Source organism: Epinephelus fuscoguttatus, linkage group LG20, assembly GCF_011397635.1.
Source record: "Epinephelus fuscoguttatus linkage group LG20, E.fuscoguttatus.final_Chr_v1".
NCBI classification, from domain to species: domain Eukaryota; kingdom Metazoa; phylum Chordata; class Actinopteri; order Perciformes; family Serranidae; genus Epinephelus; species Epinephelus fuscoguttatus.
This window is the reverse complement of record NC_064771.1, coordinates 2688154-2707069: the sequence shown is the minus strand read 5'-3', so window position 1 is coordinate 2707069 and position 18916 is coordinate 2688154. Positions and strand designations below refer to the sequence as shown.

At 41.0% G+C, this 18916-nt stretch overlaps 1 protein-coding gene across 2 annotated transcripts in view; it reads left to right on the top strand.

Annotated features, from left to right (window-relative positions):
* The window catches only part of LOC125881011 (RNA binding protein fox-1 homolog 3-like), a 1507594-nt gene that overhangs the window by 877328 nt on the left and 611350 nt on the right, over positions 1-18916 (top strand). For both annotated transcript variants that reach the window (XM_049563926.1, XM_049563925.1), the window contains exon 6: positions 12476-12597. In XM_049563926.1, the coding sequence (XP_049419883.1) occupies positions 12476-12597 (122 nt within the window). The remainder of the gene's footprint in view (positions 1-12475; positions 12598-18916) is intronic.

The window sequence follows — 18916 nt, the reverse complement described above, 5'->3', positions numbered from 1 at the left end:
CAGAATTGAATTTAAAATCCTACTGTTAACTTATAAAGCTCTAAATGGTCAAGCTCCATCATATCTTAGAGAGCTCATAGTGCCATATTATCCCACCAGAACACTGCGCTCTGAGAACGCAGGGTTACTCGTGGTCCCTAAAGTCTCCAAAAGTAGATCAGGAGCCAGAGCCTTTAGCTATCAGGCTCCTCTCCTGTGGAATCATCTTCCTGTTACGGTCCGGGAGGCAGACACCGTCTCCACATTTAAGACTAGACTTAAGACTTTCCTCTTTGATAAAGCTTATAGTTAGGGCTGGCTCAGGCTTGTCCTGTACCAGCCCTTAGTTAGCATGACTTAGGCCTAGTCTGCCGGAGGACCCCTCTATAATACACCGGGCCCCTTCTCTCCGTCTCTCTCTCTCGTATCCTATTACTGCATCTAGCTAACCCGGCCATTCTGGATGTCACTAACTCGGCTTCTTCTCCGGAGCCTTTGTGCTCCACTGTCTCTCAGATTAACTCATATCACAGCGGTGCCTGGACAGCGTGACGTGTGTGGTTGTGCTGCTGCCGTGGTCCCGCCAGATGCCTCCTGCTGCTGCTGCCATCATTAGTCATTAGTCATACTTCTTCTGTTATTATACACATATGATTATTGTCACACATGTATACTGCCAGGTATTAATACATACTTTCAACATATTGTACCGCAGTAACCAGAACTATAACTATAATATTATTACTTCCATTAATGTTGTTGTAAGATACTGTCATTACCTGCATATCTCTCTCTCGCTCTCTCTCTCTCTCTCTCTCTCTCTCTCTCTCTCTCCCTGTGTCATATGGATTGCTGTTAATTTATCATGTTGATCTGTTCTGTACGACATCTATTGCACGTCTGTCCGTCCTGGAAGAGGGATCCCTCCTCAGTTGCTCTTCCTGAGGTTTCTACCGTTTTTTTTCCCCGTTAAAGGGTTTTTTTGGGGAGTTTTTCCTTATCCGCTGTGAGGGTCTTAAGGACAGAGGGATGTCGTATGCTGTAAAGCCCTGTGAGGCAAATTGTGATTTGTGATATTGGGCTTTATAAATAAAATTGAATTGAATTGAATTGAACAGGCTACTCCTCATTGAAAATGACATATAACAAAGTATAATGAGAGCTATAGCAGCATCCTATGCTTCAACACTATTCAAGGTTTTTTCGCCAGAAAAACCAGCATGTTTACTTTTTCCAGCTGGAGCAGGGCACGTAGTGGATTGACAACTTTGGACGCGGTGCTGAATATGCACTCTGATGGAGAGCTCGTGGCACAAACGCACAGGTACTTTCGGGCAGCCCTCGATATCAGAGGAAAACGCCTGGCTCCCTCACATTTCCACCAGAGAAGGAGGTCTTCAGCTCCTTGAATAACAGGCTCGCGACAACAGGCAGTCACCTCTGCTCCTGCTCGCTCCTGTATGGTGCCGACTGGACCTGCCACCACCACATCGGCTCTTCTTTGAATGTGCTTCTCCCTCCTTCACCCTGATGGCCACTGGACCTGCTGCTGCTTGCAGAAGTTGTGAAGTTGTGTTTTTCTTTTTGGGACCAACTCGCTTGATGTGCGACTTGCCATTTTTTCTTCTCTTTCTCACGTCCGAGCTGTAACGTGACGATGTCACATCCAAAAACTTTATCAAATGTCATCCCCTGACAACAGTTAAGGGCAGTTATAAGAGAGACATTATAGCCTGCTATTAGTTTTAAATTGTAATAGTATTAAATTGAAAACTCAACCACACATACGTAGGTGCTGGACAAACACTCATTATTTAGGCATTACATAAATTATATTTAATATTATATCAGGCCACTATAGGCCTATATGCGCTGCACATTTTTTAATGATGCAAATGAAACTGATACTGTTGCTATTTTTAGATACCGCGGGATACCTTATTACCGTATTATCGCCCAACCCTAACTCTCTAGCATCTCTTAAAAAGAATTTAACAAAGCAAAGAAAGTTTGCTCCTTGGTATAACTCTCAAACCTAAAAAAACAAATATCGCGAAAATTTGAAAGGAATTGGCGATTAACCAAACTGGAAGAATCTTGCTTAGTCTGGGAACAAAGTCTCAAAACATAGAAGAGGGGCCTCCGCAATGCCAGAGCAAACTATTAATCAGCATTGATAGAAGAAAATAAGAACAACCCAAGTTTCTTTTCAGCACTGTAGCCAGGCTGACTGAGAGTCACAGCTCTATTGAGCCTTGTCTTCCTTTGGCCCTTGGCAGTAATGATTTTATGAGCTTTTTTAATGACAAAATTATAAGTATTAGAGGCAAAATTCATGACCTCCTGCCCTCAAACGGAACCAATCTGTCCTCAAACACAGCTGTAAGACCTAATATATATTTAGATAGCTTCTCCCTGATTTCTCTTCAACAATTGACCTCAGTGATTTATTCATCTAAATCATCAACGTGTCTCTTAGACCCCATCCCAGCTAGGCTTTTTTAGGAGGTCTTACCTTTAGTTAACACTCACATATTAGACATGATCAATATATCTTTATTAACAGGCTATGTACCACAGTCTTTTAAGGTAGCTGTAATTAAACCTCTTCTAAAAAAGCCCACCCTGGATGCAGAGGTGTTAGCCAACTATAGACCAATATCTAATCTTCCCTTTCTTTCAAAGATCATTGAGAAAGTAGTCGCAGACCAGCTGTGTGATTTTCTCCATGATAATAATTTATTTGAGGAATTTCAGTCAGGATTTAGAGTGCATTATAGCACCAAGACAGCACTAATTAAAATTACAAACGATCTTCTGATTGCTTCAGACAAAGAACTCATCTCTGTACTTGATTTATTAGATCTCTGTGCAGCATTTCATGATGAATCATCTCTACGTACTAGAGTACGGTTCTGTGCTCAGACCAATCCTATTCAGTCTATATATGCTTCCCTTAGGTAACATCATTAGAAATCACTAATGAATATTTCACTAATAAATATTTCCGTTGTTATGTGGATGATACCCAGTTGTATTTATCGATAAAACCAGAAGAAACTGATCAATTAACTAAACTTCAAAAATGCCTTAAAGACATAAAAACGTGGATGAGCACCAATTCCCTTATGTTCAGACAAAACTGAAGTTATTGTTCTTGGCCCTCAACAACTCAGAGGCTCTTTTCTCTGGATCGCATTGCTGTGGCCTCTAGCACTACCGTAAGAAACCTTGGACTATGATTTGACCAAGATTTGTCTCATAATTGCCATTTAAAACAAACCTCAGACTGCGTTTTCTCATCTGTGTAATATTGCGAAAATTAGGCCTATGGGGTGGCAGTAACTCAGTCCATAGGGACTTGGGTTGGGAACCAGAGGGTTGCCTATTCAAGTCCCCGTATGGACCAAATATGGAGCGTGGACTGGTGGCCAGTGCCCAGGAGGTACCAGTTCACCTAGGTGCCAGTTCACCTCCTGGGCACTGTCGAGGTGCCCTTGAGCAAGGCACCGAACCCCCCAACCGCTCGGGGTCCCTGACCAAGGCAGCCCCCCACTCTGACATCTCTCCACTTTGTGCATATATAGGTCCTGTTTGCGCATTTATGTGTGTTTTTCGGACACAAAATTAAATTAAAATTAAAATTAATTAAATTATCCTGACCCAAAAAGATTGAAAAAATTGGTCCACACTTTTGTTACCTATAGGCTGAGTAACTGTAACTCCCTATCATAAGGTAGCTCTAATAAGTCTTTAAAAACTCTCCAGCTAATTCAGAACTCAGCGGCACGTGTACTAACAGGAACTAAGAAACAAATAATATGTCTCCTGTTTTAGCTTCTCCGCACTGGCTCCCTGTAAAATCCAGAATTGAATTTAAAATCCTTCTTCTAATGTACAAAGCTTTAAATGGTCAGGCTCTGTCATATTGTAGAGAGCTCATAGTGCCATATTATCCCACCAGAACACTGCGCTCTGAAAACGCAGGGTTACTCGTTGTCCCAAAAGTCTCCATAAAGTAGATCAGGAGACACAGCCTTAAGCTATCAGTCTCCTTTCCTGTGGAATCATCTTTCTGTTGCAGTCTGGGAGGCAGACACCGTCTCCATATTTAAGACTTTCCTTTTTGATAAAGCTTATAGTTAGGGCTGGCAAAGGCTTTCCTTGTACCAGCCCCTCGTTAGGCTGACTTAGGCCTAGTCTGCCGGGGGACCTCCTATAATACACCGGGCACCTTCTCTCCTTCTCTCTCTCTCTCTCTCTCCTTTGCTAACACTCATGTCCTGTTACTGCATCTCGCTAACTTGGCTGTACTGCGTGTCACTAACTCGGCTTCACTCAGGAGTGCTCCCTTGTTTACTGCATCAGTGCAATAGTCACGTCATCGCAGCCTTTCGAAATACGTGGAATATGTATGAATTTGGGTGCAATGCTTTGTGCAATGCAACGCAGTGCTTTGTGGGAAAACATGAGAAAAATTTGTGAGAACAGCCCATATCTGTACTGTGCGATAAGACCTCCCAAGTAGCTAAAGCATTCATTAAAGGACTTTTGATGATAATGTCTCAAAAGTGCATAGACAATGGACAAAAGAGCTTTACACATTTTTAGCAAAAACATTTCATTTTTTATAGACATTTCAAACAAACTATCCAGGTCCTATTGCATGCATAACCCCCATGTTGGGAACAACAATACTAGGCCTCACCAAGGGGCACCATTAATGTAGGGAACAATTCTGGCCCTCAAGGAGGGACACCATTAATTTTGTAAATTATACTGGTGATACTCTAAAAGAGGGGATACTATTTGTTGTGATCAGTGCTATAATTTACACCGCTGCACCTTTTGTTGGGACTTAAGCCTTAATACAGGCCTGACCTTGTAATACATCTCCAATTTAAGTATCAAATTGGCTATCTGAAATAATTAATAATTATTAATAATAATTAATAATTGTGTTCAATAATATGACTTAATTTCCATTAAATCACCTCGTGGAGCACCATTCCCAAATAGGGAAAATGATAGCCAGTAAAAGATATCAGTCTCAAAAGTTCACTAAACTATCAATTTGGAATTTTGATTAATAATGAAATTAATGACAATAACCAAATTCAACAGTACAGCCTGGAGGATTTCGGAGCTCTTGACGTAGCAGAGGTTGACTATTCATTCACTCTTATGCAACATTAAACAGACAGCAGGTGTGATTCCAAAAATTATATTTATTCATAAAGTAAGTAAAGCAAAACCAAAACACACAAATTCTAACTAACTATATACAAGCTTGGTGTGTGTGTGTGTGTGTGTGTGTGTGTGTGTCTGTGTGTCTGTGTGTGTGTGTGTGTGTGTGTTTACGTGTGTGCAAGCGAGAGAGCAAAACAAAGGCAAAGGCGGGTGTGGTAATCAAAGGGCCGTTTGGCCTACAAAACAAAATGGCTGACAACAGAGAACTACAAGATGGCCGAATCAAAGCTGGCTTCAGATCAGGGGAGGTCTTGTCTGACTGTGTGGTCAGGACAAAGACAAAGGCAGAGAAGCGGGACTTTGAGATGCCTGTTTGGGTGTAGCTCTGTTGAAAGCCTATTTGTAAATGAGTGTATGTGAATGTGTCGCATTGTCGCATGTTAAGTCGCATGCAAGACGTCTGTGAACAGCATTAGCAAACTAAACACTACTAACCAATGACCTAACTGCAAACAATCACAACAATTATTCAGTGAACGGCATTAAATCACATACAACAAGTTAAACAGTCTTGCTTAGCCTGTACAGCTGTGATAAAGCTATGCCCAGTTGTTAAATTACCGATCCTTGAATGGATAGAAGAAAGAGTCGCTTTGTGGCTTCGTTTTGTTGTGTCCTTGTTCCAAACTTAGTTGCAAACATTGTGCTTGCACCTCTAACTTATCTGGTTCAGGTTAAGAGAGTCTGTGAGCATTGCCCTCCCTTTAGTGGTTTGGGGCAATGGCCTCTGAGTTGGTCAGGGCCCAGGAGGAAAAGAGGTCTGTCTGGGCCGGCCAAAGGCCCAGGAGCCAGAGGTGGTGTGAGCTGATCGACAGCTCAAGAACAACAGGTGTGACCTGCCCGGCAGCTCAGGAGCAAGAGTGTTAGTGCACGCAGTGTACTGCAAAGAAGTGTACTGACGGCAGTATGCGATTTGGGACACACTATGTACTCACGTACGAAGTGTGCGAATTTCCACAGATTAGCGCTGTCCCAAATCGCACACTGCCGTTGTGCACTTACTGGAACTGACGATGGCGAAGGTTCTTCTTCTCTTCTTCTGTTTTTGGTGAATTACAACCGACCAGAGCGTTAGCCCGTCTTTTTACCGCAATTGTCACCTGCCGAAGTATCTACTGACTTATTTACAGTTTACTTTAATTCACTGGTAATGAAAATGAACTTTGTTGTACTTTTACTTGCTTGTGTGTACCCTCTATTTCATGTGAGATGGACAGTACTTCACTGCCTGCTCCGTCAAAGCGCCTGCCTGCTCCTGCCAGTGGCATATCCAGGACATTTTTACTGGGGTGGCCAAGATAGGACACAAAGCTAGTGTGGGGTGGCCATGGTATAGCGAAGTAAAATGCCACGTACGCAGCCAACCCCGGTTCGAATCCTGGCTGGAGGACCTTTGCTGCATGTCATATCCCCTCTCTCTCACGTGATTTCCTGTATTGTAACTGTCAAAAAATTTGAATATTTGAATTTGAATATTTGAAAAAAAGAGGGATTTTTTTTATTCCATTTCCACCTATCACAGTCCTCAGGAATCTCTGGTTATTTTAATCATGTCGATTTTTAATCAGTAATTATGTTCAGGATAGGGTACAAATTTTCTAAGAGTCATTTCCTTATAGTGGATTAAAGTCTTCATCTCTTCACAAATTAGATTAGGGTAGCAACATTCAACTGCTCTTAACTCATCCTATAGAATAACATTAATCAGTCATCAGCTCTTCATCCGTGTCACTTGTATTGTTACCTGTGTTTGCTCTACTAATTGAGACGCCATCTTGTGGTTACATAAAAACACAGCAATCCAGGCAACAGAACAAACCAAAAAATTCAAATCAAAGCTTAATACTTAAAAGATAGGCCTTATTAAAAAGTGTATCTGTAAGCAAAAGATAAAATAAGTTTGTAAGGAAAAAAGGAATATTTGTTGTTCTTTACATGCTTAGTTCATGGTATTATTTAGCTTAGATATAATTTGTTGGAGATACTGGAATTTGATTTTTTTGGTTTGTTCTTTGCCATGTGTGTTTTTATTTAACCACAAGATGGGGCCTAAATTAGTAAAGCAAACATAGGTAACAATACAGGTGACACAGGTGAAGGCCTGATGACTGAATAATGTCATTATATAGGATGCCTTATGATGTATGAAAAGGGGTCTGCCCATTTTTCCGACAGCCCATTGGTCCGACATCCCATTGTTCCGACCATATTAAACCCGTTGTTCCAAAATCATCATGATGCCCTGTGGTTAAGCTCTGGTTAGGTTTAGGCACAAAAACCACTTGGTTAGGGTTAGAAAAATATCATGGTGTGGGTTAAAATGAAAAAGAAAGTGGCAAATACATAAGCTGTGAGCCTGCTTCGCCTCAAGCCTTTCCCGGCTGACCCAGAGCCGGTTGCGGCGCACCATCAAGGCAGAAATACGCCCGCTGGGAGCCGTTCAGCACCGCGGAAAGCTTCTCACACAACCTGGACCCCAGAGTTAATAACAAGAGGTTATGGTGTTTCATTCTCTCCTCTCAATGACACTTGTATCTCGACCAGTAGCCTGCTTTTGTTGTGTTGCTGATCCTCTATGGTACACAAATACAGTAATAATCACATATCGGAACAACGGGATGTCGGACTTATGAGAGGTTGGAACAATGAGAGGTCGAAACAATGCTACGGCACCATATGAAAATGTGCAAAAAGTGGTTTTCAACCCAGACAGTATTCATGTCCAGGGCCTTGATGAAGGCATAAATTGAAACGTTGGCTTTGATTCAGCGTGCCGTTTTTATCCAGCAGTTCTGCAGTTGACGTTGTCACTGTGACCGTCCTTCTGTTTCATTAGCAACAGCAGCAGCAGCAGATATGGCGTGCTCATCTCATGGCTGATGGCTCACCCATCAGACCTGCATGGCCATTGGCCAAACGTCCACTGAGCAGAAATCAGCTCTCACAGCCTCAGTACAACCATTACTGTGTTAGTTAAAAATGTAAAACTGGCCCTAAATCAGCTGATTACCTGTCATCATTGATTGGCAGCATTTCTCTTGTTTCTTTTGTTGACGGACTTGACCAACTGCCTATCAGATCTGGGCTGGCCACAGGGGTGGCCAATGAGTTTTCAGGGGTGGCCCCGGCCACCCCAGGCCACCCCTCAAAATCGCCATTGGCTCCTGCTGGCTGAGTATGTGCCGGTATGTGTTACCAGTTTTCAAAATAAAGGCTGAACCTCCCCCAGTTTCAGAGGGGGCTCATTACATTACCTTAGAAAAGAAAACATATCAGCTAAATGTGTGTGACATGTTAGACAGTTAAAGTTTTTTTTAAAACTGTTAATACAACATTTCTACAGTCAGAAACTAATAAATGCTTTAAGACAGACCATTTCTATGTATTTGGTGTAGTCTGAAGTTATTCAACAGCAATATTAGGCAACACAACAGTGCTTTAACACTTTAAAGTACATCCACATTCATGCCTTACTGATATTTATTAGTATTTTGTAGATATATGTAGTATATATATTTAGTGTAAAGTGACCAAGTTCTTGTAAATGCACAGTAAGCACCATGAATTATTATTACCATTCTACAGTCTTGCAAAGTGAAATACAAAAGAAAACAAGACAATAAATAAATTTAATACAAGGTTATCGAATTCACTGATGTACAGTTATGATATACATACAGACATATTTAATACCAACCTGTTTCTCTTCCTCCAGTCTCTAAATCCCCAGCTTTATTGCCAGCTGAACATACAGTTTAATACTGTATTTTGACATTTGTGTTTGTATTTGTATTTTATATATTCAATGTATATAGACCAAAACTCATCTCATGTAAATAATTCAATTTATATAGACCAAAACATATCTCATGGAAATACTTCAATGTATATAGACCAAAACTAATCTCATCTAAATAATTCAATGTATATAGCACAGAACGTTGTACCTTCAGGTTTGGTCTGTGAAGTTAAAGTTACAAATTAATGTATATTACTCTTATTATTGTATTTAAATGTCCTTTTGTAATGTGTTTCTTTTGTGATAATAAACCTCTTAATCTTGAATCTTTTGCATTTTGTCTTCATGCTTTCAGTGTTTAATGTTAAGCACTTACAATTGCCTTGTTGAAATATGCTATCAAAATACACTTGCCTTCTCATGTGTGTGAACATTTATTTTCAACTTTAACAGACAGAGCAGAACATATTTTTAAGTTAACTATTTACAGATAAAAAAAAATATTTCTTTAAGATATGCTTAAGTATTACTAGGAAGCGCTCCTCCCTAGCAGCTGTCTCTCTGTCTCTTCTCTCTTCCCTCTCCCTTATCTCCCTAAAAAAATGATCCTCCCTCTCCACAGCCTCTCTGTGTCTCCTCTCCTCCCTCTCTAGATCTTCACGCCTTCTCCTTTCCTCCCTCTCCAGATCCTCTCGCCTTCTCCTTTCCTCCCTGTCCACTGCCTCTCTGGCTCTGGCCTCCTCTCTCTCCTCTTTCTTCGCCTCCATCTCTCTCATCTCCACCTCGTAGCTGTCCTCCTTCTCCTGAAACTCCCTCAATGCCTCCACAACATCCACCTGCTGCCTTTTTGGGTGGAGGTGTCCCGTTCTGGGGTCAGCACAGACGGGAAGGGTTTGACCACCACCGTATCCTGGGAAGATGAGGCAATGAGGACAGGCTGTGTTATCGATGGCCTGCCCCCAATTGCCTCACCCATTAAAGTGTACCACTTCCAGGATGCGGCAGTGGTCTCAACCCCCTCTCCCCAGTTTTGGGACACTTCAGGTCCTGTGTAGGAAGGACAGCAAAAAAACAGAAAAACACATTTTGTGTTATGAGCACTGTATGCTGAGAATGCATCAAACATCATGAATAATAAACTGTGAAATTTCAAGGGTAATGGTGGTCCACCACTGCTGTTGAATGCATATATGGGAAACACTGGTGTTACATTTGCTGAGGTTATTAACTACTTGCACTAGCAAAAAGTAAAGTAATTATATAGAGTAAATGTTAGAGTGCTTTCTCATGGGGGAATTGTTGGGTCTCTGTAAAGTAAAGAGTACGGTCTAGACCTGCACTTTATTAAAAGTGCCCTGAGATGACTTTTGTTGTGATTTGGCGCTATATAAATAAAATTGAATTGAATTAAATTAAATTAAATATGAAAGAAAAAAAAAAAGACAGCCAACCAACCTTATATTTTTTGTATATATATTTTATATTTTTGTTTTAGATTTTCCCACTTTTTTTTTTAAGAAGGCTGGGGTCACCTTCCCTTCCAGGCCTTTTTCCGCAATAAACACTCTGAAACACAATTTCACAATGTAGGACAGGTTTCACACAGTGTATAACAACAGCTAAATATTATAGCTTATGCATTCACTTACTCGTATCCGTTCACAGCAGCGTTACGCCTCCCTGTGAACAGGGAGGCATTGGCATTCCTCCACAAAATCAGGGACCTCGTAAGAGGTCTGTCCCTAGTAAGACCAGAATATATAACGTTATAGACATCAGATTAAAACTGAAACACAAAACTTCAAATATACTGCCGATGTGCCGTGTCTGTAGCTGATACAGGCTCTCTTCACTCTATTCACTGGCTATCTACCGAGCTAACGCTAGCTGCCGCATTTTGCAAATATTTACAACTTATCAAGCCTCTGACCACACATCTAATACTTGGGTCCTCTACAGTGAAGATGACAATTTACCACACATATACAGTAAACATACACCACATTGTCAAAATGTGCAGCTGTTAGCTAGTTAACAAACTAGCATTAGCATTTGCATTATCGTTCGTATCGTGCCAAATCATTACAGACTGCTAAATTAACCAAATACACATACTGCTGGCATATATCCGACAACAGTATAGTGGTGCTTAGTGCAAAAAAAAAACACATGTATAACTTACATTTGTACAATGCAGTGACGTTCACGGTCGCACAGTCCTCCTCGTCTGTCATTTCCAGTTTGAAAAGTGGTCCCTCCCCATCTGCTACGTAACCAAGATGGCATCCATTGAGTGCAAAAAATGTCCATAGTTCCACGCACATTTCAACCGTTTGGAGTGCAACATCCGGGTACTTGCAGTGCACTGCATTTTGCCACACTTCACAGTGTGAACACACTTCTGCACTCAAAAAATGAAGTATAAGTGCGCTAGTATGCAATTTGGGACACACTATAAAGCACTATTTGGACGGGATTAGTTTTACATGGGCACGTGGGGTAATGTCACTTTACCACAGGATGTGCGTAATATTAATGGCCAATTCGCACGAGATAAGAAATATCAGTTAAACAACCACAAGTGGGAGGGGTAAATCCATTCACGCACCGCTGTCCCCTCCTGTTGTCATGTGCGTATGACGTTGCTTCCTGTGTGTACCACATTCCTTTTAGGCAAAACACAGAAGATTTACTGCTGGTCTATTCGCACGGGATTAGTATTACCTGAGGTAATTTTCCAGGACCCTTTTACAGAAGGTAAAATTCGCGGTAATCTTTACTGACATCGTGCAGTAATGATTACTGACATGGCACATTCGGATGGGACTAAAATCTGTGGTAATTATTACTTTACCCCACGTACCTATATAAAACTAATCCCATCCGAATAGGGCTTAAGACTGTCTGAATAGAGCAGACCTCCTACAGTCGCCTGGTGACATCACAGTCATATGTCACTGTAAAAATCCTGTCCGATCAAGTTTGACGACTGGTCTCACTGAGTTGAGAAATAGCTCTCTTTGTCTGAAGAATAAAGAGCATGCAGAGAAGAAAAGCCTTTGCATGTCCAGTTTAGATTTTAACAAATGACAAATCATCTGCGGTCTTGTGAATCCCAGCACCCAGTTTTTCAACAATATCCAGTATGACCCATTGGGCTATTGTGGCCTCTTTTTGTCAATGCCTCTCTAATTGTTTAATCAGATACATAAAGGCCAATTTTATCTGGGCCTCCTCCTATTATTTACACAACCTTGTTTTTTTCTTCTTATTGCAATATGACCAAATGGTGTTCTGACTTGTATTTTCCCACTGTTCTGCTGCCCTCTTCACGAAGCACTCATACAACTTTTATTTATTCAGGAGTAAAAAAAATGAACTGGGTGTGTACATGCACTGACTTGTACATATGCTTTTTGAACAGCCTCTGACTGTTTAAAATGTATACAGCGTGTAAGTTTTTATTATAATTTTTCATTGTGAAAAATGACTTTTGTTATTTTGCAGAAACCAAGCCAGGAAGTGGTCTGTGCAAACCAGGAACCATTGCTCTGTTTGGTAACGTGGTGTACAGCGGGCTGCTCAACGAGCACTTCTGGCATTTTGGGGTTCCCCTCGTCACCAGACTGGTCAGTCGCTGTCTTTTCTCCTCTCTCTACATTTCATTCCACCCTGTGCCTTACCTTTTTGCTTCAGCTGCTGGGTTGATTACTCCATGTTACTCTTTTCTCTCTCTCTGTCTCTCTCTCTCTCTCTCTCTCACACACACACACACACACACACACACACACACACACAACTATCTTTCTATCGTTTCTTGTTGGTGTGCAGTAGTGTAACTTCACCAAGTGATTTAAAAGCGTAAATAAGATTAGTGTAGTGTTTTAGAAGTACTGTAAAGGTGTTGTAACTGAACTGAAGTTGTTGGAGGTTTTATACATAAGCCACACATAGTGTTGATGTAGTGCAAGATGGACAGGTTTTTGATGAATAAAAAAAGCAGATGACACAAATCAATCAGACACGTCAATCAAAACCGAAGTCTGTCTTGCTAACTGATTTACTGTCAGTTTGGCCTTGTATCTGTAAAGTGTAATGACAGGTGGAATTTCATTTACATCATGATATTAGCTCAATGCAATAATGTTCACTTTGGTTTTTTGTTGTTGCTAATTTGCCCAATATTGTCAAGGCTAGCTGATGATGTTGTTCCTCAAGATGTTGCCATATTGTTCGCGGTTGATTAAAATGTCATTAGCTTACACCAGTTCAAGTCATACAGGCTGGGTCTTGTTGTGATTGGTAGCAGATTTGAAATGTCTGAAATGTGTCTGTTTCTCAGGGTGTTTAACGGTGTCATGGTGTTCTTTAGGATTCTGGCTAGAGATAAATAAGCGTACACATTGAGAGCTGTGTGTCTGCCTTTACAGTTGTTGTGTCTACTTCAGGACCAGCCCTATAAATAATGGATTAGGTTCTAGCATTAACACAAACTAATGCAATCTTAGTGGTATTTCAATTAACTTTGAATTAGGCTGTAATCTCTTCCATGTCACTTGCTGATTGTGTGGCTCTGTTTTATTGAACTGCTGATAAATGTTATATGTGATAGATATCGATGTTGTCTCCCCGTCAGGATACAGCAGAGGATATTGCTGGCTCAGTCTGATCACTCGCCCGTGAGCCTGTGAGACACACACACACACACACACACACACACACACACACACACACACACACACACACACACACATCCAGATGTGTCTGCTTGATTATTGCCTCTGATGAAATACAGCTGATTTTGGTTTATGGGAAAATAATCGTTGTCTTTGCTGTTTTTTTGTTTGTTTGTTTGTCTGTTTTTTTGGTAGATTTTATCAATATAGATAATTTATAACAGCTTGGAAATTTAAAACATGTTGTACTGTCGAATCCTGAAGGGTAGGACTTTCAGATGGTATAGAGGTGAATGCAATATATTTATTTCCAGCATTGTATATATTTAAATTGAGCATACAACAGCTGACATCATCAAAAACTATGGTCAACTGCAACAGCCATGTTTTATTGACAGTATGCGTATGACACACACATTGCTATTTTTAAAAGATTTACAGCATGGAATGTCACGTGCTGTGTCTTAAATTGGATACTTCTGTACTCATACTTGCTTTTTGGAGTGCATTTGTGCATTTACACTGTAAGTATGGCAAGAAGCAGTGCACTATGAGTACCTGGATGGTGCACTTATGACAGACATGCTGCCTATGTAGCGAAAGAGGCGGGACCACAAACACATGTCATCAACCTGCCAGGGACTGCAGATGAAAATTAGCCTGTATAGCTAAATCTGGCACATTTACGTGACTTAAATGATCATGTTCATTAATGTGCACTGAAGATAAACATAAACATAACCATAAACATTTCAAACTTGTCAAATCTCAGCCTACTACCATGGTGAACACTGGAGCTTTGTACAAATATACATGTTTATTTTTCATGACCACCATACTGCTGTCGGATAGAAGCCATCAGTTTGTATAATGGGTTAATTCTGTAATAATAAAGTATCGCAAACAATAACAATATGCTAACATTAGCTTGCTGGCTAGTTGAGAACAGCACATTTTATCATTATTACATGTGTTGTGGCTTAAGTTTAACAATCTGTGGGCATAAGTAACATTTGGCGTTTATGCATGTTAAATAGGTATCTTTACTGTAGAATATTTTTGCATAAGATATTAGTACACTGTGTAAAACATATGAGCATGCTAGTTTACAAGGTGTAGTACATGTGAGTGTAAATACACATGCAAGTACAGTACAGGCCAAAAGTTTGGACACACCTTCTCATTCAAATGTAAATGACTATTTACATTGTAGATTCTCACTGAAGGCATCAAAACTATGAATGAACACATGTGGAGTTATGTACTTAACAAAAAAAGGTGAAATAACTGAAAACATGTTTTATATTCTAGTTTCTTCAAAATAGCCACCCTTTGCTCTGATTACTGCTTTGCACACTCTTGGCATTCTCTCCATGAGCTTCAAGAGGTAGTCACCTGAAATGGTTTCCACTTCACAGGTGTGCCTTATCAGGGTTAATTAGTGGAATTTCTTGCTTTATCAATGGGGTTGGGACCATCAGTTGTGTTGTGCAGAAGTCAGGTTAATACACAGCCGACAGCCCTATTGGACAACTGTTAAAATTCATATTATGGCAAGAACCAATCAGCTAACTAAAGAAAAACGAGTGGCCATCATTACTTTAAGAAATGAAGGTCCGTCAGTCCGGAAAATTGCAAAAACTTTAAATGTGTCCCCAAGTGGAGTCGCAAAAACCATCAAGCGCTACAACGAAACTGGCACACATGAGGACCGACCCAGGAAAGGAAGACCAAGAGTCACCTCTGCTTCTGAGGATAAGTTCATCCGAGTCACCAGCCTCAGAAATCGCAAGTTAACAGCAGCTCAGATCAGAGACCAGATGAATGCCACACAGAGTTCTAGCAGCAGACCCATCTCTAGAACAACTGTTAAGAGGAGACTGCGCGAATCAGGCCTTCATGGTCAAATAGCTGCTAGGAAACCACTGCTAAGGAGAGGCAACAAGCAGAAGAGATTTGTTTGGGCCAAGAAACACAAGGAATGGACATTAGACCAGTGGAAATCTGTGCTTTGGTCTGATGAGTCCAAATTTGAGATCTTTGGTTCCAACCGCCATGTCTTTGTGAGACGCAGAAAAGGTGAACGGATGGATTCCACATGCCTGGTTCCCACTGTGAAGCATGGAGGAGGAGGTGTGATGGTGTGGGGGTGTTTTGCTGGTGACACTGTTGGGGATTTATTCAAAATTGAAGGCACACTGAACCAGCATGGCTACCACAGCATCCTGCAGCGACATGCCATCCCATCCGGTTTGCGTTTAGTTGGACCATCATTTATTTTTCAACAGGACAATGACCCCAAACACACCTCCAGGCTGTGTAAGGGCTATCTGACCAAGAAGGAGAGTGATGGAGTGCTGCGGCAGATGACCTGGCCTCCACAGTCACCGGACCTGAACCCAATCGAGATGGTTTGGGGTGAGCTGGACCACAGAGTGAAGGCAAAGGGGCCAACAAGTGCTAAACACCTCTGGGAACTCCTTCAAGACTGTTGGAAAACCATTTCAGGTGACTACCTCTTGAAGCTCATGGAGAGAATGCCAAGAGTGTGCAAAGCAGTAATCAGAGCAAAGGGTGGCTATTTTGAAGAAACTAGAATATAAAACATGTTTTCAGTTATTTCACCTTTTTTTGTTAAGTACATAACTCCACATGTGTTCATTCATAGTTTTGATGCCTTCAGTGAGAATCTACAATGTAAATAGTCATGAAAATAAAGAAAACGCATTGAATGAGAAGGTGTGTCCAAACTTTTGGCCTGTACTGTACATAGTGTACACAGTGCACAACATGAGTGTGCTAAAGTAAGTACACAAGTAAGTACATAGTGTACACAGTGTACTACAATTGAGTGTGCTAATGTAAGTACAAAAGTAAGTACGCAATCAAGACACAGCAATGGAGTTGAAATTCGATAACAAAGGTACCAAAGTTAACAGCTGGTGTTTCCCAGCTCTAGATTGAGGTCATTGTGGCATCAGCTTTTCTTTAATGACATGCTTGCTTTTAGCATGTTTTTTTAGTGATGATTATGATGAGTTGGTCATTTATACGACAAATACCAAAGGAACATCATGCCACATTATGTGTTGCGCCATGTGTTTAACTGATATGGCGGAATAAAGACCAAAGTGGTTGACTGCCATTATCTTGTGCTGATGTTCATTGTTTTCACTGAAAATGTGTCACCTGTTAATTACCCGTAAACTGTAGGAGAGATCAGGACTTTGAATTGGCATTTTTGATGGAAAATTATCAGCCGAGAAAATAAACCTCAAATAATTTGACATGCCTCATAATGAGTGTTTTTGGTACTGTAAGTATATTTCAATTTCCATTAGGTATTATAGAAATATTAAGAAAACATCTAGTGGAAATACAGTAATTGGAACACAACATGAAGTGGTGATTTCACTTACTTTCAGGTTATCATAAAGGATCAGAATTTATACTGAGTAATAGAATTTATGTAATCCACCTCTAATTATGTTGGTACTACTGAATACAGATTCATATGAAATCCAACAGTGCAAATTACCTATGAGCCTAAGACCTAAGAGCCCATCTGGATGAGAACGTCAGATTTAAGCCCAGTTCAGACCAAAGATTTTTGATGAGACAAGTTGAAACAGGCAACTACTTGCAATGCTCTGTCCTGCAACACTGAAAAACCTGCCGGTTCACATCAAAGCAACTAGATGAGACAGTGGCTACGGTTACATGATGGCTTCTCATTCGGACTGAAATGAATCTGAATGAAATCATTCGGAATTAAAGTGTTTCCAGGTAGTTTACATGAGAAATATTAATTCCGAATGAGGGTTTACATGGGAGATCAGTTCAATCGCCTTTATTCAGGTCTGCGCAAGGTTTGGGGCAGGAAAGGTTTCTGATTGGATAGGGGGCGGGGCGGATGTTACATGTTTACGTTTACCGGATAAAAAACACTGTAGTCCTCGCTCCGGATAACAAGATGCTTGACGACGCCGTTCTTAGTGCCTTTTTCGGCCGTGTTTTGCTTATATTCCTAAAGCAGCAGTATGACAACAACCTTGTTCTGTTAATGCTTCATCTGTTGAGCAGGAGAAGGGAGGCAGAAGACCGTGCTGTGGCGAATGGAAACCGGTGAGTGCAACGAGTCCGACTGCTCTAGCTCAGCCCGTTGCTATGCAGCCCGTTGCTATGTGCGCTATATACGTCATCGCAGCAGAAGGGCAAGGAAACGAGCATGCGCAGAAAGACCGGAATGAACTTAAAGAGGAATGAGTGTATACATGCACACAAAATTCTTTCATTCGGAATGACAAACGGAATAAACCACCCCCTTTAATCGGATTTAATTTTCAATCGGAATGACCATTTTTCAATCGGAATGACCGTTTACATGACCACTTTTAATCGGAATGGCCTTTCATTCCGATTAAAAGTGGAATTAAACTGTCCATGTAAACGTACTGACTGACGTATCATGTCTGTGCAACAACCCTCTGTACTTGTACAGGCTTATTTTGTGTGGCTGAGTATAAATTGTAGCTTCTTAAAATATGAATGAGAATAGTGCACAAATGAGCATCAGATGGACTGTATTCATAATACATATGCCACAGTAATATAAGTAAGCAGTCAATGAGAATGTGTGTGAGGGGGCTTAACCAACCTGCAGCAGCAACCCACCATCCAACACCAGCACAAGTTGGGATGGAAACAGAGGGCTTGGCAGGGATGGAGCTCCTGCCATAACACGCTGCCTGCACTCACTTTGACTTAACCAGCTGACTTCACTACAAGCTGATTGGCTGTAGAAACAGGCATGTGCCTTACGTTCTAAATCCAACCACCAGCAGTTTGACCAGCTGAGTTGCAGGTGACACCATCAGCCGGCTTGAGTCGAGCTCAGATGGACAGTTCACACTGCTATAACTTTTCTCTGCAACGTTCAAAAACGGGCTCGTCTCATTGTAAATTTTTGGTCTGAACTAGGCTTTAGAGGCAGATGTACCGTGAAGCTTCCTAAAGCAGGGAAGCTGGCCAGGGTGCTTTGAAGTCACTCCAGTGAGCCAAAACTATCACTGTAGGCACATAGCGTTATGTGTGAATAGGAAAGAACAGAGGAACAGAATTACTGTTAGAATACTACATTGCCCCTGCAGCTTGTTCCAAAATTGCATTTTTGTCATTACAGACAAAGTTAAGTACCAAAAAAAAAGGTAACACAGCGTAACAGTACTATATTCAAGGTACCGGAGCCAGTACCAGTATGCTTTTAAATTTC